The sequence below is a fragment of the Triturus cristatus genome, chromosome 3_2, assembly GCF_964204655.1.
Source record: "Triturus cristatus chromosome 3_2, aTriCri1.1, whole genome shotgun sequence".
Taxonomy (NCBI): Eukaryota; Metazoa; Chordata; class Amphibia; order Caudata; family Salamandridae; genus Triturus; species Triturus cristatus.
In genome coordinates, this window is record NC_140584.1 from 955626481 (window position 1) to 955653027 (window position 26547).

At 42.6% G+C, this 26547-nt stretch overlaps 1 protein-coding gene across 5 annotated transcripts in view; it reads right to left on the reverse strand.

The window, feature by feature from the left end:
• ACACA (acetyl-CoA carboxylase alpha) overlaps positions 1–26547 on the reverse strand; it is a 938215-nt gene that overhangs the window by 706759 nt on the left and 204909 nt on the right. For all 5 annotated transcript variants that reach the window (XM_085649480.1, XM_085649478.1, XM_085649479.1 and 2 more), the window contains 7 exons: positions 25185–25335; positions 24300–24403; positions 20684–20765; positions 18106–18251; positions 10200–10350; positions 3904–4038; positions 287–433 (listed from right to left, as the gene is read on the reverse strand). In XM_085649480.1, coding sequence (XP_085505606.1) covers positions 287–433; positions 3904–4038; positions 10200–10350; positions 18106–18251; positions 20684–20765; positions 24300–24403; positions 25185–25335 — 916 coding nt within the window. The remainder of the gene's footprint in view (positions 1–286; positions 434–3903; positions 4039–10199; positions 10351–18105; positions 18252–20683; positions 20766–24299; positions 24404–25184; positions 25336–26547) is intronic.

A 26547-nucleotide genomic window follows, 5' to 3' on the forward strand; every position in this document is an offset into this window, starting at 1 on the left:
TTTTGTAGAACATGCTAACAAGGGTCTCTATCATGGACAGACGGTTCATGATGGAGCGAGAGGCTCCTTACTATGGACAGCAGTTGTCCTAGTCCAGGAAACTGTGCATACCGCAAATAAGAGGACACATGGTAACAGGAGGGCTACCTTTGATGGAGAAAGGGCTAGCCGGCCCCCTGACAAGGGGTTCTTATCATCCAGAGCATGGTATCAGACTAGGAAAGAGAACTGGCATGGGAGAGGAGGAACAATAATCCTAGGGAAGGCTGGCTCTAGGCAGCTGTACCTTGTTACTAAAGTAGGGCTCAGGTAGGCAGTATCCATTCATCACATTGACCAGGTTGTCGAGGACATAGTGGAAGACACGATGGAGCTTCTCGCCACGGAGTGCTGTGCTCTGGATCAGGGGCAGTGTGCCAGTGTGTAGCTTTGCCTGGTGACAGAAACAGTAAAAGAAGATGATCAAGACACTGAAAAATTACGTAAAAAGACCATTCACTGGAAACATCAAAATGTAGTAAAGCACTGGATCTACTTTAAAACACTGGGACTACAAAACAAAGCCTGGAGCAATAAGGCATAGCAGTGGAGAGACAAAGCAAAGCACAGTAACTATGTGACAATTCAGTCGAACTATGCAGCAAGGCACTGCAGCAGGGTGACAAGGCCATATCAACAAGCCTTTTTGTGGTCGCAAACAGACCGATTCTGTGAATCTCCCCATTTGCGACCACAAAGCACATTTGCCATATAGCGATTCTGTAACTTGTTACCAAATCACAATTTGGTTTAGCGATATGGCATTTAGAAGGGGCATGTTTAGGGTATCCCTTACTACCGAATCGGAGTGATATGTATTAATGTTTTGCGACCGCATTACGGTTGCAAAACATTAATCTCTTACAGACTACTAAAAGATAGTAGTAACCATTCGCAAATAGAAAAGGGTGCACAAGGGACCCCATCTTCTTCGAGAATATAAACAAAACCACTCACTGCTCTTAAGAAATGAAACTTAGAAGTTTAATTTGCTGTTTTTTAAACACATCTCATTTTCCTTTAAGTAAAACAGGCTGCATTTTTTTAAAAAAAGGATTGTTTTATTAAAAAGCAATCACACACATGGTGGTCTGCTAACACCAGCAGACCACCATCCCTGTGTGATAGCCACAATTTCTAACGGGTCACAACCTGCACCTATCTCATTAATATTCATGAGGCAGGTCAATTTAGGAGCCACTAGGGATTGTTTTTTAATATTTGTACATTTTCTTACAATAGGAACAACGATATCCTAATTGAGAGTCGGTAAGAATCGCAATTAGGAAAACACATTTCCTACTTTTTGTACATATGACTCATTTTCCCCACATTCACCCTTTACTTTATTATTTATTACTCTAGTGGACAGTGAGTACCTGACCCCTGAACTGGTGGTGGACAACAGCATAGCCTCAGGAAGGTCATCGACCACCCAGCACTTTATGAATCCCGTATTGTGTAAGAGGAATTTTAGAGGTTCAATTCCTTTCGCCCTAGACCCTTGCAGTGTGTTCTGCTGGCTGAGGTGATTTGTACTGAACTCAGAACAGTTAGAAGCACTGTATTACAAATGATAGTTCCCGGGGTACCACTAATCTCTCATTGTCACAGAGGGTGACCAACCTGTCCAGCAAGCGTCCCTGGATCTTTGGGCACCTCCGACACCGGATAATGTGACACCCTCTAGATGTTTTCAATATATAAGGGTCCCTAAAGTCTGTGATATCTTGTAGGAGCACCTAAGTGGTACCAATCGTTTAGCAGGTGTCAGGGGTCCTGTGAGTAATGCAAGACCAGTTTGGTGTAGCTATTGGCCCCTTGAACTATGTCTGGTGCCCCATGCTATAAGCTTGGAAAGCCATACTCTCATGGCCTGGGAGTGTACACACTTCAGTAACTTGAAACTAGTTTAATTTCTCTTTGACAAGCAGTGGCAGCAGCCCTTTCTCAGTGGTTTGGTTTTCAGTTCACTGTGAGGTGGTGGCACTACCGGTTTTAGCGCTGGTGGAGACCGGTGCAACATAAAGTTTTGGTGCCAGCCCCCTGACCACCTCCTCCAGAGATTCCCTCACTACCACCCTCCAACATAGCCACTCATCTTTCCATAGCCCCTCTCTCACATGCATTTTATTTGTTTTATAGTGCTACTCATACCAGTGTAGGGTGTCGGAGCACTTTACATCGCACACACATATACATTATACAGAGCCAATGAATAATACATATGTAAATCAAAGACAAAGAGGATTACAAGTTGTAGAAGTTCCATGTCATCCATACTAGTAGGTAGTATATTTTAAAAGTGTTTGTTCTGGAGAAGAAAGAACAAACTCTGGATTTAAAACGTAGCACAGTGGTTGGGATTGGCACTGCTAAGAATAAGATTGAATAAGAACGTATTTCTACTCAAACTAACATAATGTTCCAACCCTATGCCTTGCAGGTTGCATCTAGCTCTTTGATGACAGTTCATAGGTAACTGCATTATATTAGGATTGTAATGTATGAACTGAAACTAACAAAGGATCTCTGTGACAAAAGCAGTAACCCACTGAGCTATCCACATAAAATATAGTTCCGAGATCTGCATAGTACACATTCTGTGCGGCAGGCACATTAACCCTCTGTGCTACTTTATGATGAGCCAGAACTGCCACAAGACAAAACTGGATCTCTCTCCAGCAAGAACATTAATCATCAGAGTTATCTTGACATTTAATTTGCTGCCCATAATATGTTGGACACACAGAGCAGGCTGCAGAGGGTGCTTTTAAATCTACAAGTTATTTCCAAACACAGCAACCCCCCCTCATGAAGTCAGCGCCAGGTGTGGGTGTACCGGTTGCACCGCCCTAGAGCCGGCCCTAGATGGTGGATGACTGGTCTTTGGACACAGTCCCTGCAGCACTGGTTCAGACACACTGAGCTACCTTCCTAGAATCAGTATCTGCCATAGAAACCAGGACAAAAGTCAGACATTTCAGATCTCCTACAATAAAATTCACTGGATTTAAATTAATATGTCTGAAAGTAGTCCCCGGATTAGCCAAGGACAGAAAACTGAAATGCGAGAGCCCTCAGTGATGGCGCTCAGTGTGCAGTCTAAAGAGACTTGCTGTGAAACATTGCGCTCCAGGTTGAAACCGAGCGACGGAATAACCGTTCAAGTTACATCACAGTCTTTGAAGGTGCTTGAACCTTACGGGTTTCTGTGCTTTGCAACAAATGCTCCACCCTTCGCGCATGTCATGGAATCCACTCTCTTTTGTAACAGCTCTCACTGGGCACTAATCTTATCTGGTTGATCAACGTGCCAAACTATATCCGAGTTCCTACTCCCACCTCTTGTAATGAGCCCAGACAGCTTCCCCAAAATATCTCTCGATAGGCAGGAGTACAAAAGCTGTGCCTGGTGACTCACTGGAGTGAAACCTAGGACTCCAGAAGCAAACAAGAGTGCCCGACGGCCAGAAGAGGAAAGGCCCCACCGAGGTACGTCAATGAAACTACAAAAAAAAATCATAATTTCTTTAGAGACTGTAGAGATTCAAAAATCACAACCAATACAGAAACTACACAAATTAAATGTAGGCATATGCCTACCTTGGTGATGATCCCCTATTTGTGAATTAGGCCTACATTTTGAAAATGTTGCGTTGGATGAATGGTTGTATAGGATGGTGCCTCACAGGCTTCTTGACTTCCTGTTAAAAGATAAGAAGTCTGCAAGACTTGCAAAACAATCATGTAATGCATTGGAACCGGACAAGATCCCACCATTGCATACACATTCCTTAGAACTACTTTTCCTTCACAGTCTCCCTGTGCAATGTCCTGAACCGGATTAAAAGCACCAACTACCTGCTGGACCCTGCTAGGGTCATCCAGCTGAAGCTTGGCGATCACACAGCCTGGCTCCAGCACAGCCCCGGCCCGCTTCACGTAGTGGATGCACCCAGACTCCGCCGCCGTCAGCGTCATTACCATCTTCATGACCTGGAAAGCCGAAAGGAAAAGAGAGAAGGTCAGAGCCTGTCTCCAGGTGGAGCAGTAGATGTATCCATCGCGACTCATGGTTTCAAACTGCAGAAGAGACCTCAAATGCAGCTAGTCAAAGGACATTTATTGGCAGCAGCCCCTGGCCCAGTACAACCACATTAGACAGACAAGTCTGAAACACACTTAAAGCACTGTGACATAAAACATTACACACAGACATTCTATAACAAAACAAAACATGTTTTCTCCCTTCAAAACAAAACAGCCAAAGCCCCAGAATACTTCCTCAAAGGCACCCTGGACTCCTTCAAGTTTGACCCTCTTTCTCTTGTAATGGAAGGATAAAAAGGGACTCCTTTTATATTGATCTTTTTTCCACCAAGATGCCTGCCTGCTAAAGGACATCTCTTTACAATCAGCAAATTTGGGCAGAAATAGGATATACCGCATGCACCTTCTTGGAGCTGGAGTGTATAGATGCAGCTTTGCTTCAGCTGTACCATTTCTTACTCTCAACCACAGTCCTACACACATCTCCTTCTCAACCTGCCCATCTCGAGACTTTAACAAGATTTATAGAATCCCTCAGCAATGTGAAAGTGCTTCTTTCTGTCCACATCCAGCAGCTCAACCGACCCTTTCAGCCCGGGACATCCTTTGTACTCTCATGGGAGTAAACGGAGTGACATGGGTGCAACTGGGGGTGATCCTATAAGATAAATAAGTATCCGTACGATTTAATCCTTCCCCCACAGTCACCTGTAGGATCCTTCCAATTACCCTACTAATCCCTCTACCTGGTTATCATCTTCTTAGTGATACAAGAATGTCTGTCTGCTTATGCTGCACTATAAGATATCATTTCTGCTCAATGTACCAGTGCTCCATGACAATACTTTAACGTTTTTTCAACTGTTAGCACTCTTTTTAGTTTGGAAATCGCAAGTACAAACTGAAGGGACGAAAATCACTTCACAATGCCGACAAGTCTGCAATTTATTTTTCCTGACTCACCCTGTGGTTTTCCCTCTAACTAGACTCCACATCTTACGCACACTAGAAGTATTCCATGTGTACAACGTTCCATCCGCAGAGCATAAGGCTACAGTCACTAACACTGGGGACGATGTTGCTGTGTGGCTGGAGGTAGCAGCATGCACACAGGGCCGATGTAAATAACATACAGGTAAGGGAAGGTACAGACCAGTTTAATTGGCAGCATTTGTCTGAAGCATTATGGCTTCCGGGGGCACGCTGTAAGTCATGTTCAAGCCGCGGTGCCAGGGGATGGATTTCAGTGGGAGGAGTCTTGTGTACTGAAGGCCCTCCAGACAAACAAGACTGCTGCTAGAGTGATCTCATATAATATCTAAGGGCTGATGTTCATTGAGATTAGGGATGGAATCTATCAATGGTTTGAAACCACAATTGCAGTTGTTGCCCTGGATAGCATTCCCCACATGCCAAATTCGATTTTCGAAAGCAGCTCCTGAACTTCAGAGGGACAGAAACTGCTTTAAAACAATGTTGCCATGCAGGTAATGCAAGTGTGTGAATATATGTCTACTGCCCCTCTTAAGACTCCAGCCCTGTATGCACATACATTCCAGGGGTTGAAAGCTCCCTCCTGTCTCATATATATATTAATGGGGAAAGAGCTGCTTGCAACCTCCTGCAATTCGCATTTTGTGATGCAAATGATTAGGACATCAGTCACATCACAAAATGAAGCAAAGGTCATAAGCGCGTCGCAACATACATCGACAGGAATGCAACCTTGACTTCATACGGTAGACCCTTAGTGTGAAGCATATACCGTAAGTAAACATTTTCAGCAGATGAATCTGAATCTAGTAATGAGGTGGTGAAGTCTTGAAGTCAGTGGAAAAGTGAGCATCTGACAGTTGGTAAGCGAAAGCAAACATTCTGCTCAGGTGATTATCAGAGCATAAGGAGGGCTTTGCAATCAAAGGGACTTTATTAATGGCATCTAGAAACATCATGCTTCTCTTGGCTGTGGGAACCAAGATCGTGCAATTTAATCATGTGACACATCTTGGTTTCATCCTAAACAGTGTATCTATGACAGTTTAGACACAGCTGGCAGGCCTTGTTCTCCATGCTAAAATTGTATCAAGTCCAGAAAAGGAATGAGGTTACATGTACTTCCTTTAGTGCAAAGGTGTTCAGCGTAGGTCCCAGAGGGCAAAATCAATGCCAGATTTGCAGGACTGCCAAGGACTAGGTAAATTCGTTCTGTTTTGAATCACTGTATGTACATATGTAGAAATACAGGCTATCCATAATCATCTTTCAGACCATTATCTATCACAAAGAGCCTCTATATCAAGTGGCTCCCCCATTAGATTATCAGGCTCCCACCCCTTACATGGGTTTAAAATGGGAGTGACAAAATGGAACATCATAACTGGTCGTCGGGAAGGGTCAACATGAGGCAAGTTCAGCGCTAGTTGAATAAAGGAATGTCTCCTGAAGCTCCTCCTATTGGCTAACTCCTTGGGCTGACCTCCACATACTTCAATCTGCTGTACTTTTCTCCTGTCCTTCTAATCCGGTGCCTGCATCTCTAATAGCCGGGTAGCACAGTCTCTTCTTCTTCAAGGACAGATGACAGCAGCAGGGTTTCCTACAGGTTGAGGTAGGCGAGGCGGGGACAATGTCAGCATTACCTCTGTGCTGTTGCAGTGGTGGGTGTCCAGAAGTTCGGAAACCTGTCTGGCTCAGACTGGAGCAGTAGCAGGAATCTAGCACCAACCTTATGGTATGCTCCATACAAAATCTACAACTCTGGCTGACTAGAGTAGCAAACACACATAAATCCTCATACTAAAAAAAGGAAAACAAACCGTTTCGGTCCATACTTTGTTATTCATTAGGGCTGAGGTCAGCCTGAGGCTAAATGGATTTTGCCCAGACTCTCCCAGACAGATGCAAGGCTAAACCACATGGGGAAATACGAGGCAACCCTCCATCTTTTGCTACACTCGCCTTGTCTTCGAGGTGGACACATGAACAGTTCATGTGTTACACACTTGCTATTTGCTACAGCAGACCACATATACGCAGATGGTAGCGATTGTCTCCAGTTATGGGGGAAAGAACAGATTAGGGTAGGTAGATCCTCCTTCGTGTGTACCAGTAAAAAGGTCGGTGTCTCGCTCTATAATGTTATTTACACCAATTGTCAGGCTACTGAAAGCCTGTTGATGGCCAGTAATCCCCTATCTGGTATGGTTGGGGCCCCTGCCCTGACAGCCGCATCTTACTGGTGAACAAGAAGATAAGCACCATTTAGCTGGAGAGAGAATTGTGAAAACCTTTGCCTGTGGTCAGTGTGTTTACTTTTTAAGAACCATGGCAGCTAAAGATGAAAATAACCGGCAACCAGCTAAAAGAAGCAAGTGTGGTGAGTCGTCTCACAAAGCAAACAAGCAAAGGCAAAACTAAAAGGTCTCACCTTTCAATGGCTGAACTTTTGGTTTGCCAATGCTTTTTGCCAAAGTCGTTCAACATTGATAAAAAGAAAAGAAATGCTGGTTTGGTGATGCAGACCAACATCAGCAAAAAAAAGCTGCTGCAGCATAACGTTTACAGGCGTATGAGTCACCACATTTGCACAAATGTGTGCCATGATGGGGTTTCCATTTAAAAAGACTTTTAATGCACTGTCCAAGATTGATATAAAAAATGATGCAGGAAAGTAGAGCTTGTAGAAGTGTGAAAACTGAACTGACTTCCAGAAAAACAGGTTCAGTCAACGATGCCCTGCAAGGTAAAGCTAATCAAAATCTCTCTGAGCAAATCAATTATTCTAGTGGAAGCAATATTCACATTAATGGATTTGCAGAAGATTGGAGATGGCCAATTCAACTGATTTTAGACAAACAAACCTGTCAAACATCTAACGTGAGTCATGAAGGAAAAGTATATAAACTTAAAACACCTGTATCTAAATCTAAAGAAGGACAAAGATTAAGCTCTGTAATAAATGTTTTCCACATTTCCTTTTGTAGAATACTAATTAAGGGAGCAGGAGTCAAAAATGTGACTTGGAAAGAAAGAGGATAAAATAATGTTTTGCTGTGATTTAAGTAACGATGGGTTGGGCAAAATGAAATTGGCATATATTATATTACATGGGCCATGTTGCTATATTCAAAAAGACTATTAATGGTCAAACTCCTAACTTATCACATAGCAGCTGAAAGGGACTTTTACGGTCAGCTATCAGGAACCAATGAAGCATCATGATTCATTTATTGTAACCAGTTATGTTGTTTTAAACAGGTGTTGTTGCTGCCTTGGCATTTCCACACTTATATAGGTTTACCTATGTAGAACATATTGGGGCACATGCATCAATGTAGGCTTTTGCGATTCCTTAATTGCGATTATTAATTATGGGCAATTAAGGAATTGCAAAAGCCTATGCATGTAGGAATCGCTATAAAAATAGCTATTCCCAAACATTCCTTAATTGCGACTCGCAAATTGCGAGTCGCAATTAAGGAATGCCTTCCCATTCATTCTTATGGCCCTACAGGCCCATAGGAATGAATGGGAAATTGCATGCGCAATTTGCGAGTACCCTATAGGTACTCACAAATTGCGCATGCAATTTGAAGGGTGCAAGGGTGTCAAAAGGACACCCTGTTGCACCCCTGAAATTGATCTGTGCACACATGTTGCGCACACACATGCCCTAAGGGTGGTGTGTGTAACCTACAACTTTGAAAAATGCACTTTAGTGCATTTTTCAAAGTTTTTGCAAATTACCATCAAGTTCAAATTGATAGTAATTTGCGCCCCCTATTAGCGAAATCGCTCTTTGCGATTCCATCATGCATTGCATTTAAGGAATCGCAATTTGCAATTCCTGAAATGCAATTGCAATTTTGGAAATCGCAATAAATTGTGATTTCTTAAATTGCGAGACCCTTATAGTTTGATGCATCGCATAAGCCCTTTTTGCGGGCGTAAACGGACGATTTTTGCGAATCGCACCGTTTGCGCTCGCAAAAAAGGTTGATGCATGTGCCTTATTATCTTTTTTTTGTTTTATTGTGCAGCACTGGCAACATTGGTGGGAAGTTAGGGCATACAACGGATTTACATGAATTGTTGAAAATACAATGATCTGATTGATCCTGGTAGGGCTCCATTAAGTATTATGTTGCATTTCTTTTCTTTTCAGAAATTAGGAACAATGATTTCTTTGTTTTTCCCAAAGTCCTTGGGGCTTTGTTTGAGGAAAACAGACAAGAAGGCCGAGTTGCCCAAAAGAAGCAAGGTATCTATATCCAGCTGAGCCTACAGTCCAAGTGCAACATCCGTACCAGAGGATGCACCACCAGGTAGTTGAGGGATCTCCAGTGGCGGCTTCTCTGATAAGGCGGAGGTGCGTTGCCCCACTGATTTTTAGCAGTGCAAAAAAGGAAAAATTAAATTAAAATAACTCATGCTATTATCATTTTATGTTGTCCTGCAGCTTTGCAGGGTGTGGTTGCTCTCACAACAGGAACAGGGGGAGTGGTTTTCCCACTCCAAGTGGGCATGACTTTTGCTAGTCTTCTGGGGCCATCCAAATAGTCATGTGCCCCTTGAATGTTCTTCACACAGGCAGCATTACAGCCTGCATGAAGAACATGCCCTGGCCCCTATTCCCTGGCTGAGCGCTGAACTACGGCGCTCAGACCAATCACAGCGCTACATCGTTGTCATTGGCTATTGGAAGCCTGGGTGTGTTTCCTGTTGCAGCTGGAGCAGAGGTACGACAGAGGAGAGACATGGCGAGGAAGCGGCTAGAAGGTATTTTTTTCTTTTCTTTTTTTAGCATCTGCTTCCCCTTCCCCTTATGCCTCTCCACCCCCGATCATTGTTGGCCGCCACTGGGGATCTCTAAACATGACAGGCTGCCCTTCAAAGTCTGGATCTGCTTTATAGCTCTTGGGTGATGTATCATTGTATGAGTCAGACATTCAATCCACTGGTTTATGTGTGAATTTGTGATACTAAAAAGGTTAGTACATTGGTGGATGTATGGTTTATTCAAGATGATTAAACTGTATAAAAACAGAAGGTTTAGCGGCTGAAATCTATAAGCATGACCAACAGTTATTTGAGTTGTGCCAATATACCTCAATTTCAGCGAAACACTGCCCTGCAAAAAGATGGCCGCCATCCTCCACCACATACTGGATGAGCTTCCCCGCGGAGGGGGAGCGCAGGATGGAGGGATCATTCTCCTTCTCGAACACACAGGTCTTGTTCCCAATTGTAATGCGGTACCTGAAAACAATATACACTGTCAAAGAAGGAAAGAAGAGGTTTTTGCAAAGCCTAGTGTTAGTGCATCACTGTTTATCAGTCAAATACTTCCTCTTTCATGGGGAACAAAGTTGAGTAGACAGGTCTTACTCCTGGAGGGTGGCAAGGGTTAACATTTCTAGTTAAGGCAGAAACTATATCACTCACAATAACTCGAATGTCAAAGCACTGTTGTTCTTTTAGCAACATGTATACGATTTATTATTATTAAAATAATACGGCTGCTTTAACAAGTTTTTTGTTAATTGCAATAATTCTACATATTCTAGAGAGTTACTTCTGGGCCTAGAAGACGAGGTGTATGTAGACAGGCTTGATAGGAAAATCCAGGTTTTATTAAACACTTTTGGCTCTTTAGTGCAAGCAGAAAAAAAGCACTATTTAACAATCTGTCTGCTACATAGCAATAGCTGTAGCAATATAGTTTCTAAATATACAGCTACAATCAAAATATGATGGTGCAGTTACAGCATAAAGTGCGTTCAAATATTTGAGTAGGTGAAGTGTGCGTAAGGAAATAGATCATTATTTAGGGGAATAAAGTAAGTTAAAATCATCATATGTGAAATAAGGAACAAGGTCTGGAATTGTCTGCGACGCTAAAAGCAGTCGAACATTTCACACAAAAATGATGTTGAAGAACTTAAGAGTGGCTGAGAAGAAATGTACTTTAGAGTCTGTTTAACCATTTTTTATTGCATAAGTCACAAGAAGCCCTTCCAAGCGTTGAGGAACATTATGCCTCACAGCATTGCGAGAAAAGCAGAACAAACGGGGCGGAGAGGTCATGGATTCGTATTAGGAGTCTGAACAGGATCACTATTGAGAACAGTGTGGACGCTCCATCACAGTTTCTTCTTAGCATCTCTGGCAGACTTCGAAGCTGCATCCTAAAATGCTATGGTCACTCGTTTCCATTCCTCTATGCCAACCTTCTTACTACCCTCAGGTGAGAGAGCGGGATCATTCCTGTGCTTCTCTTCTCTCTCAAGCAGCCCAGGACTTGTTCCCACCCAAGATTCATCAGATTTCACCTTGGATGTTATTAAGAATTACATGTCTGATCATCTCTGAGCCTTCTGTATTTATCTTCAGCCACGTTGTTAAAGGATTTGAAAACTTTCCTGACTGTGAGTTTAGTCATTCAGAACTCAGATGCCGGTACATTCCAGGGCTGAGGACTTGGTGACAACTTTGCTGTCTGTTGGATCTACTTGTGGGCACAGGACGCTGAATATGTGTTGGTTGTTTTATTTGGTTCTGTCAGGTGAGTAACAAGATTGGTTGGAAGGAACAGCCAGACACGGTGCAAAGGTTGCAACCTTCTCTTAGATCATTTTCTGTTGTTTTTTAATGTGATCTTCATTGAGTGGCTCACAGAAATACAACCTTTTATTCCGGCGCAGAAAGACGGGCTTGGAACAAGTTGCAGTCAAGTTAGTCAATCCATTCAGTTCTTCTCTTTAGCTCCATCTATTTACTTTGCTCGAACCTTCAAAACCACGTTCTCAACGGATGGTTAGCTTCCCTCCAGCATACAAAGGGCCATCAAGGTCAGCATGGGGTGAACTTCTTGGGGCACTTCTTTTGGTTATTATAATGAGTTGCCTTTACAGTGGCATAGACTAGGTTTGTAGTTGCTCCATCTGGATTTGCTGGTATCCTTATAGAGCCATTTAAAGCCTGAGTTTGGGTCGTCCCTTGAGGCTTATAAAGTGAAATGGCATTTTATAAATCAGATTGACTAGCACCCTGCTCCATTTCAGAAGCAGTTTTATCCATTTCTACACCCCGCTTAGCATTCAACCTCCCCTTTCTCATATTCCTGTTTACAATGCATCAAACTAAATTTAAGTGTGGGGAGCTTAGAGTTGTAGTGAGGATTCAGCTACTTGTGGGCCCATGAGGACTGTCTTTCCTACCCCATAGCTGCAACTGCTTATGATACTATCAGGTTGTCAGTGTAGCCTCCTTCCCAGCCTGGGTACTCGTAAATTAATATGCCACAGACCGAGCTTGGTATCACGCGTCTTTATTCCTCTGGGTGTAACTGCAAACTCAACATTCTAAACATGGACTCTATTCATCACACCAGAACACTTGCGTCACAGTTCTACAGAGTCCATCAGGAACCAAAAGAGTCCTGTCATTGCTAACTCACAAGACACTACATCTCCCCCCTTCTTATACAATGAGTAAATAAATCACACACACATATATACACATTACAACTCCTCTATAAGTCATCGGGGAGCTCCGACCAAACACCCAGTTCGTGTCCTCTGAGGCTGTGAAGAGAAAAGAGAAGGGTCCATGACTGGCACTGGTGATACAGGATCAGATGCAGTCAGGGGGCTCGCTACCATCTCAATCAAACTAGTCTCATCTCAGACATCAGGAACTGGCGAATGATGAGGCAGAAGCCTGAACTGCAAAGAATCTCACGTAGTGGACTTTCCAGAACGGTGAGCAGTCACCACATGTCCTTTACTAGTCGCAACTTTGAAGTGTTCAGCATCAAAGGGAGCATCAGATTTCAGTTTTCTCACACTTGTTGGCATCTTTCAACTTTTGCTTATGGCACAAGTCTGTTTGACGAAGTTCACCATCTGTTGTAGATCTTCTGTTGGTCTATTGTAGCAACTGAGTTGGCTCTCATGAACACCAAGGTAGCAGAACTTTCACCTGTCATTGAACAAGGAGTCGACCGGTAAGCTCGAAGAGCAGCATGGAGATCCAATTTCAGATCAAGATTCTCCAATGTAGCATGCTGGACAGTCTTTATAAGTGTGCTCATAAAGCGTTTAACAACCGCATTCGCTTGTGGCCAAGAGGTGTGCTTTTCTGATGCTTCACACTGAGATGATTAAAGTCTCTGAAATCTCGAATGTTGAAAGGTGGGCCACTGTCAGACTTTAGAATTGAAGAAACACCCCATGTTGCAAAAATGCTATCTAACTTTGGGATGATTCTTTATTGAGTGTTCGTAGAGCTCTTCTACCATTGGAAAACAGGAGTATTCATTGATAACCACCATCAGGTGATATCCGTTGTCAAGAGGACCAAAGAAATCAACAGCGATTCTCTCCCATACATCTTTTGGTAAATCCGACATGATCAAGGTATGTTGAGTGGTTTTGGGAGATAAGCAATTGCACAAATTACAGGCCTTCAACTCTCTCTCAAATCTGTCGTCAAGATGAGGAAACCAAACTTGGTCTCGGAGAGCTTGTTTAGTGGCAACAATTCCACAATGTCCTTCATAGGCCACTTCAATTACTTGTTGTTGCAGAAAATTCTCAAACCTTGTGAGACAATACCTTCTTGAGTAACGGACAGTTCATCTTTCACATTTTTAAACTTCTGATATTTGCTTTAATGTGTGAAAGGTCGAGTGTGCTGTTTCCAGGATTGAAATGCAATAATGTCTTTTAGTATCAACATGTCTCTATCTTTGCTCGTCGCAGTAATGATTTGTTCTAGTAAAATAGAAGCAGGTGTTCTGGACAATAAAGTTAATGTAGGCTTCAGCCGCTTTGGAAGGAGTACCATGAAACTGTTTTAGCGTCCTCCCCAGCCTAGGTACTCATTAATGAATATGCCACACACTGAGCTTGGTATTACATGTCTGTATTCCTCTGTGTGCATCTGCAAACTCAACATTCTAAACATGAACTCTATTCATCACACCTGAACACTTGCATCACAGTTCCACAGAGACCATCCAAAACCAAAAGGGTCCCGTGATCGCTAACTCACAAGACACTACACAAGACACTACAGTCAGGGTATCTGCTCTCCTAACAGGCCCCTTTAGTGGAAGGGAAAGTCTAACATTAATCAGATGTATGGGCAGCTATGAGGCCCAAATTTTGGTCTAGGGCTACTGATTGCACATATCACATCTTTCCCCAGTATGTGTCAGTTACACTGTGCCAGACACTGCCAGAACAATAAATTAAGCAAGAATGAGGAAAATGCGGTGAGACAAGAACAGAGCACTGGAATGGATTCACTATAGAAGTGAATGAAACCATCCAAGGACCAACTGACCACTCAGCAAAGTCCAAGCACAGATGGACATTATAGCCAAAGCATTTGCTCGCAAGCATTGACTCATCCCACAAATATTTTACTTTTAAGCTTGCTCTCTGGAAGAGTGTTTGTCCTCAGCGAGACTTCTAACTGGTGGGAAGAGGTTAGGGGCCATGGTTATCACCACACAATTCAGGAGCAACTGTGTGAAGGTCTCACAACGTTGGGAGGCCTTCAAAGCAGATACTACCTCATCTGTCATGCGGCCTCTGCTTGAGAATAGTTGTCATAGATATGTGGTGGCAGGTTATAGCTCACAACTCTGTTCTGGTCAAGTGCAAGGGTTCACAGTGGGTAACAGGCCACCCAACCAACATGCTATGGTCCGGTCACACTCACCGACCTCAAGTCTACGACATTCATGCAGGGGTGAGTTTCGCGATCAGGGTGCAGGGCCTCACAGCCCATCAGGTGAGAGACATATGAGGGCCTGTGAACATTAACCCCGAAGGACTTAGAACTAATGACTGGAAACATTCAACACATCCACACGGGAGTAATGACTTGGAGGGTCCTATGGCTAATAGCTCCCTTGCAGGCAGTAATGATCTGGGAATATAGACTAAGAGGCTTAAGGGTTAAATCAGCATAGAACATTAACTCATGTGTGCCTGTTAGCAAAAACTGCTAGCAGCCATGCCTTCCAGCGGTCCAAAAGTATTGACTCCCTTAGGGTAGTCACCAATCACACTAAGATCATGGGAATAATGACTTCCAGGACTTTGGTGGGAAGGGCCTCTGGGGCACTGAACCAATGTCTCCACATGGGGGTGAAGAAATCAATGATTCCCACAGAGTAATGATTGTTAGGAGTAAGACGGGAACGCCCCCAGAGACAAGAGGCAGTGAGTGAGACGTTACATAAAAAAGCACAGACACCATAAGGAACAATATCCAAGAGCTGCAGATGCACAACGATACACAGAACATAAACTCCACACCACCATATCCAAAAAATCTAGGAGCTGAAGACACTAACAATGTGGTGCACAGGCAACGTAACTAGGGGAACCACCAGCAAGTAACTGGGGGTAGCATTACCTGAGATTCAGAAACAGCACATAAGGTATAACACCAGGAACCTATGGCAGTGACATCCAAAAAGTAGAAGTACGGGTATCAAAGGCCATAGAATGAGAGATCTAGGCAGTGAATGCCTCACTGAGGGAAAAAGAAGCAATATAGGAAGGTGTAAGACCGATAAGCTATGAGCACTGGGTACTGCGACTCAGCACTTGGAAGTAATCAGAGGGAAAAAAACCTACGTTCAGGACACCAGCATCATAGAGATAGTACAGGCAACACCAAAGGACATAGCATGTTGGAGTTGTGGCCAGTGACATCTAAGTTTTGGCCACGGACACGCAACAACTAGACGATGGACAATAGAACGCCTAGCGTCAGGAGAATAGAGGAAATCTCTGGATCAAAGGGTATGAACACCAGTAGGCATAATACCAGGGAACGCACTGACAATCAAGAGCTATTACATTGCATGTCACTACAACGTATGTCATTACAACGCATATCACTACAACGCAGGCATTACATCGCATGTCATTACAACGCATACCATTACAACGCATAGTAGTCCTACACTATCCAACACTTACCCTACTGTTGCACCCACTGGAGTTAGAATAGTAACTTTTACCCCTACACTATCCAACACTTACCCTACTGTTGCACCCACTGGAGTTAGAATAGTAATTTTTACCCCTACACTATCTAACACTTACCCTACTATTGCACCCACTGGAGTTAGAATAGTAATTGTTACCCCTACACTATCCAACATTTACCTTAAATGCAATGTAATGGTATGCGTTGTAAAGGTATAATGCGATGTAATGGAATGCGTTGTAAAGGTAGTTTCTAAAAATGCGATGTAGTGGCATGTGATGTAAATGAATGCGTTGTAAAGGATGTTGCGATGTAAAAACTGCGTTGTAAAGGCATGCATTGTAAATGTATGCGTTGTAACGTCATACATTCGTTACCAAGTGCTAGGGACATGGACACAATGATATTCAAGAAATGAAGACACAGAGTCAGAAGCACCACCGCCATTATGTGTATTATTTAGAGGATCAAAGCAGTATAAAATGCAACATGGAACTTTAGATGGTGAATGTGTGCTCTACAAATGAAAACCATAACATAACTCCTAGGAATCCATGTACTTCACAGGGTTCAATTAATAGGATCTGAGGTTCTGACATACAAGAAAGAGGCACGCTGACATCAGAATGCGCAACACTGTCAAACTATAGATTTTGCCGCATAGAAGCTTGAAACAATAACTTCACACAGAAGGGCATAACACAGATGAGCTTTGGGCGCTGAATGCTAGCAACTAGAAGAGAGCACCATGGGGCTTAAGGCCTAGGAGATATGGTCATATTCAGGGTGACATTCATTGACACCAAAGGTACAACAACAAATTTGTCACGGCAGTGATATAGAGGCATTAAAAGTACCACCAGATAACATAAAATGTAGCAGCTCCAAACCTGGGTGATCAAATATCACTGAAAACAAAGTAGATGACACCCAGTACTTCAGGGTATGACAACTGCAACCACCCAAGCATTCTCCCATCTCCTTTTGTGTGTTTGATGTAACGTCCTAAGTGTCCAACTTTGTGCCAAGATGTGGGCCCTTTTCTCACTGTGCCGCTGGGACCAAGCTGTACCCAGTTGATAAGCCCATGACTAGGGCAAAACCGGCTCTGGGTTGCTTGTGTTTTCCGGTTCAGGGATGGCCTGGCTTGGATGTTTGGGCTGGACTGCTTCTATTGGAGCAGGACCAAGACTGATTTGCATACAGCTGAGTCTAATCTGAGGTGACAGGGTGGGCAAAAAAATGATGGGTTGGAAAGCTCCAGAGCAATTGCCAGTGGATAAACTTATTGCAAGCATTCTTTCCATCACTTTTGTGTGTTTGAACCACACTTACCCTATAGTTAATAGTAACAGCAGTAAAAATATGAACAAGCAGTTGATTGCACTGCCAACAATGAGAACCAGAGCAACCATAGCAGGAAAGTTGTACACAAAGGCATGGTTTATACCAACAACAGTGTGAAATAATCAAGGGAGCTAAGACTAATGCCACCTATATGCAAGTGTTTTAACTTGAGGGGTTGGGCCTATACTACAGCCTAAGCTTAGACCACTCTTAGTATACAAACTTGAATATGCCTGGGCATATTTCCACCACACTCTTGTCTTTTTAGGTTCAGGTTTATGATTTCCTGATACCTTGGTTTTTATTTAACCACTAGTTTTTTAGTTCATGTTAACCATTTTCCTAATGTCAAACACATTAGATCATGTGCACCTCAGGGTATATATTCCCACTATATCCCGCATATTCAAGTTTGTATACCTATATGCAAGCAGCACCAACATCAGAGAGTAGAACATCTGAAAGCTATGGGTAACGGAAACGCAAGTCAGGACCAGCAACATTTGGCAAATATTAAGAGGGCACAGGAAACATAGATGCAACAAATTGTGCTGTAGGTGGTGAGATGCAAGCAATGAGATTAGAAAAGTGGCAAAACTCAGGGAGTCAAAAGAAAATAATTCCATTAGTGTATGTCATTTGGCCACATACCTGTCCACTTCCTCTTTCATGTAGGTGGTATAGCTGCTGCCATCGTAAGAGAGGAGTAAACCTCCATCACTCAGCCTGTGCACATCCACTTCCACATTTGAACCATTCATAATCACCACATAGGAGTTGGGGGACTGCCGAGTGACCTGGAAATCAGTAAACACAAATCATAAGGCGTGATCCAACAAATATTCATCTGATCATTTATAGTGTTGCTATTGAGCCATGAGTGCACAGCACATTCTAATGATTTAAAAGTATGCCGGCAACCTAGCATGCGGTCGACAACGTCCCGAGCTCCAGAGATCTGGGTAAATTAAAGTATGCTTTCAGAAATCCAGTGTGTAAATGAGACTCAAAATTCAGACAGTTTATAGCTTATGATATTTGTCTCTTTCGGGTAATATACTCCAGATGACAACTGAGTTGTAAGTGGGCAAAAGGAAAAGGATGTTTAACAAATGTAAACCAAAGTTCTGCCTCACAAAGAGAGCAAACTTAAAACGGCCCACAATAAAGGAAGGTTTTTCCAGGTCTGGAAGACTTTCTCATCACACAGCTCCAGAGAATCAGGTAATTTAGAAGAAGAAAGTCAGGCAAATCTCTCTTCTAATGGACCTATTTAATGATTTGCAGAGCATGAGTGACAATGGGAAACTACTCTATCCTCTAAACTGAACTCAAAATACACTAATGAGAATTTTGTATATATGTTCATGAAGATTATACAGATTTATTGCCTACAACATGTATATGCATATACATTTGCCCCTACGGAACATCTATGGAAAGCAACTTGAAGGATTGGAAGACACAAATTGCAGAGAGGGGTACAGAACTGGATACCAGAGTAACAAAGCTGCAGACAGTCCACAGAGCGCAATGATAAAATACAGAGTGATCTCTCCTTTAAGGACTGTCCTACGTCTGCCATGATACATTTGAAACAAGTTGAAGTATTTGAGAAAGCGACAAAAGTTTCTAGAATCCGAATACTCTGGTCCCACCCTATTCCTGAGGAGGATATCAGCACTGTTATTTCACTTTCTGCAGAAGGAGGTGCTGGGAAACAAATCTAACCCCACACTGGAGATATGCAAGACTCTTCGGCTCCCTACAAGAGGTCCTGGGGTGAAGAGGACTCTGGGAGCTGGACTCTACTGCTGGAGATGGGCAATCCTTCCCGTTGTGAGACTCGCATGAATGACTTCCAAAGGAGGGTCTCTGAAGTTAAGGAACGATAGGAGGCACCGGACGAGGCACAGGGCATTCAGACCAGTACAAAGGATTCTTGAGTTTAAAATATAAAGCTTCCCTCTGGGACTCAGTGCTGTTTAAGGTAACCACCAAAGGGAGAACCCACCGTTTCAGGCAGCACGATGCAGTATAGAGTTTACCGGACAATCTAAAGTCATCTCTGTAGAAAACAAGGTGGCCTGGGAGCCGAGGCTTGATCTGCTGTCTGGTGGTTTGGATATACAATGTGTTGCCCTGCTATTGCTATAGACCAGGACAAGACGTTTGCTGGTACAAGAGATAGGATATCCTTGTTTAATAGGACGTCCCATTTTCTTCACCCTCAAGTAGCTCTTTCTTGAGTCTTCTGATGAGTTTACATGCTTGCCAGTGATACTGCCTTGGCTAGTAAGATGTTTTATCAAAGTCAGTATTTCCTTTTGCTCATCATGGATTTTTTTTATGACTGAATAAACAGGACTGGTCTAAAAATACAGACCATAGTAAAATGGATGCTTGAAAAGTTTGTCAGAACGTTTGTAGAAAATTAACTCATACAAGATGGATTTACTGAGAGTTGGGATTAAAAAGGAAAATGAAGATAGCAGAAAAATAAGCAGGAAAGAAAAAGTGACGAACAGGAAGATAGAAAGTGACAGGGCCAAGAGTGTGAGACAGAGAAAGAAGTGGCTAGAAATCAATAAAGGGTTGAAGAAACAGGAGGGTATAGAGTATCGGAGAGTAAGGGGATGTAAGATCAAGAAAAGGGGAATTGATGTGAAAAAGGAGCAGAGCAGAGCAGAGCAAGAGTGACTTTTAGAGTTTGCTTCTGAAAAACAAAAATATGAATGATCCTTCACACCATGAAAGTTTTCTTCTAGGGTGTGGGGGTAATTTTTTTTTGTCTCTCACAGCATGGCTTTTCCTGGCAGTGATGGATAGGAAAAAAAGACATTTCACTGTCCACCCTAATTAGGGCCAAACTCTAAATTGGGCCCTAAGACAGCAACCAAAGCTACTCTCTGCCTCTGACATATTAACATGCCAGGAATTAAAAATACTTATTTTATTATATTAATTAAAGAAAAGGGTGCTTTGATATCAACGATCAGGCTTCTTCCGGTCAGTCTCCAATGTTCACTAACCCATGGAAGACAACAGCTGGTACTGTCTGGTGTCATCTGTATGAAGGTGAATCAGTAGAACAAGGCAGAAAATGAATGTCCTACTCACATGATTCTACACATTGAGTAAATAATGCACCAAAACCTAGGTACTCTGGATGTAACAAAGAAACATAAGGGAACACAGACGACAAGTACTAGAGAAGAAAAATACCGACCTTTAGCACATACTTGGAGCCTTCATAGATGAGCTCCACGTCCACTGTGTTGAGGAGCGTATGAGCAGGCAGCACCTGACCCCTAGAAAAAGACCAGAGTCCATGGTTAGTCTGACATCGCATTGTTCAACAGTGGCCACTGAGGGGGGTGGTTTTATAAGCCCACTAGCCACAAATCATGAGGGTGCAACATCCTGATGAAGCTGCTGGCCATTCAAACTGAACAATTCTATTGACAAGGATTTTCTAACATGGTGTGTGCACTATGAATACTCTGAAGCAGGACATGTGTTGTAGACAATGAATCACCTTTACTTAGATACATCAGGTTAGGCATTCATTGTGGTTCCTATGCACAAAGCAAAATAATTGCTAAAAGAGGAAATGTTGGTCAAAGTTAAGACCAATAAGTAGGGCCAGGCAGCAGTAAGGGACTTGGAGAAAGAAACAGGAAAGGGCATTGAGGATAGCAAGCAGACCACATGATTCAGAAGCAGATGGGAAGGAACAAGAAACAAAATGAAAGAACTGGAGAATGTGAACAGTGAATAAGGGGCATAGAAGTGGAAACAGTTGATAAGCAGCAATAATGGGTGGAAAAAATAATGTGATGGAGATAGAGAACAGCAATGAGTGATGGATACATGGAATACCAAATAAATTGCATTAGACCTGCAAAACGAAATGATGAGCTGAAAAAATAAAAAACAGGAAACAAGGGGTAGCAGACAGGAAAAAACGAATGGTTGGTGAAAGCAAGTAACTGGAAATGAAGAGTTGGAGATATAAAAGAGAAAATGAGGAGCAGGCTAATAGGTAGTAGAAAATGAGGTGGTGGAACATAAAAATGCAAATGAGAGGAGAGATAAAGGAAATGAAGAGGCAGAAACATGAAATGGGGTTTGGTAAAGAAGAAGCAGGAAATGATCTGCCAGCAACAGACAGCAGAAAATGAGAGACCCGAGAAAAAACTAAAAATGAGAGGTTGAAGATCTGGAATACAACATGACGAATTAGTAAAGGGGAATACAAAATGAAGAGTAGAGTGATGGGGAACAATAAACAGAAAATAAGGAAAAGGAGACATTCAACAGGAGCTCTGGCTTACAAGAAATTGGGGATAGCAGTGAGATAAAGTGGACAGGGTGCCCAACATGGTTGAATCATATAAGTGTACTCTTCAGTACCTATAATATCTGACCACAAAGATAAACTATAAAACGCCTCTAACCTCAATTCTGGTGTTAATAACTACATTTAGAACATCACCCGACGACCTCAGGATGGCAAAGCTCTATTTAGATGAATTTCCAAAACGAGGGTGAACCATTTTCCTAGCAAAATCGTAGAATTTTGACATTTAAAAAAAAAACAGAACAGACAAGTGGGATATGCGGGACAGGAAAACTATCCAGGAAAACAGGTGAGGAGAAACAAGGACAGGAGTAATGCAGAGAGGGAACACATATGTTGTAAGAGGGAGCAGTGTTACAAGGGTAGAGCAAAAGTAATGCTACTAAGATATAGGCAGAGTTGATGCAACATACACAAGATAATAGTTCAAGGATATAGGCAAGGTAGATATGAAAAGGTATAGGTACTAGGGTACAGGCAGGGGAAGAGGTGATAGCTGCAAGGGTACAATGACTAAGGTATAAGGGGTAGTGGTACTAGGAAGTATGCACAATTAGCGTATCAAGTGTATAGGTAGAGGCACTGAGGTATAAGTAGGGGTAGAGGTGCTTGGTTCTAGGCAGGCATAGAGGTCTGTGGAGGGGTAAGGGTACCAGGATTTAGGCAATTGTAGATATACCTGGGAATAGGTAGGATTGGAAATATTGTCGGTAGGAGTAGAGATACTATGGCATCTGTAGGGATATAGGTACAGAGGTATAAGAAACAGTAAAGGCACTGAGGTTTAAGTAGTAGTAGTAGTAGAGGTGCTAGGGTACAGGTAGTGGTAAAAGTACTAAGGTACAGCCAGGTGTAGATGTATGAAGGTATAGTAGGTGTAGCAGTAATAGGAGCTAGTCAGCGGTACAAGAACTAAGGCATAGACAGCAGTAACGGTACTATGGAGTATGTGCATGGGTAGTGGCGCCAAGGTATAAGTGGGTGTATATACCAAAGAAGAGGTACAGAGCATAGACCGAACAAGAGGTGGAGAGCAGGGCTGTAGTGATCCACAGTGATTCAGTACATGACAGGGGCCTCAGCTTAGAAGGCTGTGAATTAATGGGTCCTCATGGTATCTTGACTATTGTATTTATCATTCAAACAGCATTTTAGTTAAAAGATTGTTTTGGATTTCCTTTCCAGATTTCCACTTTTCTGAGGCAGACAATTTACTTTTAATTTTAAGAACTGTCTTCTGAGAATGCTGGTGCAGACAACATGTAAGGCAAGCAAGGTATAACAAAGGGCCTGATTTAGATCTCGGCAGACGGGTTACTCTGTCACAATGGTGATGGATGTCCCGTCTGCCGAAATATAAATCCTATAGGATATAATGGGATTTATATTTCAGAGGACATGATATCCATCACCGTTGTGACGGAGTAACCCATGTGGCGAGAGCTAAATCAGGCGATAAGTCTCAAAAGATTAGCTGTTCTCTTTCATATGTCTGTGTTTCAGCTAAAATATGTTGTTTACTTATTAAAGAACACAAAAAAACTAAAGAAAAAGCACTCTCTAGGTTGATATTTACTGCAGAAAGACAGAGACTTTTTGGAGATGTATTAAAAATAACACATTCTGCAAACTGCCATGTGATTTACGGATCATGAATTTTAAAAGTAAATGCGTATAAATAACATATAGCAAACTCACTCTTTCAAGCTAATATTCGGTGAACTCCCATAGGTTTCTAACTGGAACACTGAATGTTAAAGGGACTGGGTTGGCATTAGTGTTTCTATAGGGGGTTTGCTTGGGAGGAGATGTAGTTTATCAACATATTTATATACTTTGGAGCTAGATATCTAGGTTCCAACCCAGCATTCTGCTATATCAAAGTGTGTGTTCTAAGGTAAAAACTGTTATGTTGCTACGTCTCAGGTTTGTCTGGTAAAAATGTTGGCAACAACTGCAGCCAATACATTTAGCAGTGTGGGCTGATCTAGAAAATGTATTCAATTGCACTGACCACCTATGTGAAGCTTTTGACCCTTCATGATAATAGCAAGTGTGTTTTATATGGCACAGAAAGAATTTTGGGAAATGCATTCTTATTTTAAAGATACACCCAGACATCTATGGTTCTGATGCACCGTGATGAGTTTGCATCATCATATGGCAATGGGAATGGTCATTTGTTTGTATCTGAGCTGGATGTGCACGCTCCCTTTCGCTACTCCAATCCAGATTAAATTAATAACCATATGAGTTAATACTGTAAATGTACTTTGGCCAATACAGGTGAGATCATGCCATGCTCCATTTACCAGATTCCACAACAGTCCAGGCTTTGCCCCTGCTTACACCAAACCCACACCAACGGGCTACTGTCTTGCCTCACCCTCCTCCTCACAATTCTTAACACTGTTGCTCCCTTGGCTATGCAGATACCCTATCTGGAAAGACTGAAGATGAATAGATCTTTGGTGTGTTTTACCTTTCCAAAGAATGTAGGAAGTTGGAGACACTGTTTCTCAAGCTCACATCTGCCACATGGAGTGCGCCACAGACCACTCCCAGCATGGTATCTGGTCTCTCCGCCTAGGAAGAGGAGGGAAGGTTTTTAATAACACAGCAGCTCTGGGTTGCTGCACAGATACGTTTTCCAGGAACCCAAAAGTAAAAGTTGACAAATGTTTTATTCAATCCCAATAAATGCACATACATTTCTTGAACATCTGTGGATCAGCCTGGACTTACAGATACTGTCCAAGTTTTTATTAGTTCATCTTTTAGGACTCTCAAATAAATTATATAATTAAAACGTAAACAAAAGATCTCAAACATGAAACTTTACCTATCAAGGCAGTTCAGATGTGAGTGGTCCAATAACCTGCCACAGATCTCACAGTGTGATTCAGAGAGATGGAACTCAATGTCAAGTAGTGTATACTCTTAAGAGTCTACGAGATGCAACATTCAACACATGACTTTACACAGTGTATGGGCAATACATTAAGGTGGTATCTGGCGTGCCTTTTAAATGTGAGGGCATGTCTAGCCTGCAATTTTTGAATGCCCACCCCACAAAATTTGCATAAAAAGCTAACGATTTCCAAGACTTACATGTATTTTTAATGGAAATATTGTCACAATTGTGCCCAAGGTACTTTACATAACAATAGACCTCTTGAGGCGAATCTGTGAAAAGGATCACAAAAAAGCTACACAATCTGTATCAACTTCTAACAGACGCAATGAGAAAGAACAATTGCTATATGACCCCCTGAGCGCCTTCACATGTTTAGAATGCCGGTGTCCAGAGACACTCTATAACTGCCTGTCCCTCAAATACCTATCCGCACCATGCTACATCACTCACCTGCACCTTCTCCGAAATGAGCCTGTCCAGCCAGCCAGTGTCAATTGTGTTGTGCTGGAAGCTCTCTGTCTCCAGTAGCTTGATCAGGTACTCCACAGTGGTGCGAAAATCTCCACGAATAGACAGCTCTTTCAGCGCCACCACCATGTTCCTGTGGTAGAAAACCAAAGTCTGCGGTGAGAGAAGTCTTACAGAGAACAGCAGCACAACATAAACAGCACTAGGTGTGAAGAAAACCTTCTCCACATGCTCGTTACATATACCTCAGATCCTAAGGCGGAAAACACTACTTACCCATTCCAATGGGCACAGAGATTCTGAAGAGAGGCGGGGTTTAAATCACAATAACCACACCTTAAACCCAAAGTTTGAAAAGAGCAGGGATTCATGGAGAAGTATACAGGTGTCTTGATTCTAGGATCTTTAAATCCCTCTTTGGATCCTAATCTTGATTCACTTTAAAGGTATGTGTGATGAAGAGCAGGACAGTTTCCAGGACTCTCCTGTGTGAGGCAGAATGCGTTGGTTGCCACTACATTTCCATAGTCAGAGTCCCAGTACTGTTCCCATTTAACCACTCAAGAGGGATGCTGCGCCAGGGCAGGTAAGATGAGCTTGAAGCACTTGGATAAAAAGCTGGGAGACATGGTACAAGATGGTACGGCAAAGTATGAGGTCACAGCTCCAGGATACAGAAAGAGAGGATTTTGAGAGCAGATGAATGGGCTGTGAGGAGCTCGTTCATACTGATACATTGTAAGATTGTGGGCCATACGAGCTAGGACTGGTGCCTGATGAGCTTGAGGCACATAGGCATTCACCATGAGGATATATGAAAACATGCACTGGTAGTTTGATGCGGTAGCGGGACAGGGACAGTATGGAGAGCTTGGGGAAAATGTAAAGACAGTGGAAGGAGCGCTAGGCCCATGGACAGTGCAAGGTATATGGGGCACACTGGCAATGTAAGAAGTTCAAGGCACATGGATAGGTAGTATGACAAGAATAGTTCTCAGGCACTGACAATGTGAGCAGCCTAACACATAGATAAGCAGTGTTATGTTATGTTATATTGATTTGTACAGTGCACTAATCACTTGAGAGGCTATCCAGGCACTTGGGTAGGTGTGGAGGTTGGTGGTCCCCAAAGTACTTATATGAAGAGCTAGGTCTTAAACTTCTTCTGAACCTGAAAGAAATGAATGAAATGAAATGAAATGTAGCATTTATAAAGCGCCAACTGTTGCTCCCACAGGAGCCTCCTAGCGCTATAGGATAACGGGCTTCAGCAGTGAAGAGTTATGATCTAGATGAGTGCAAAGCAGGCTTCATCAGATGTTCCATAGATCCATGTCTTTAGTGC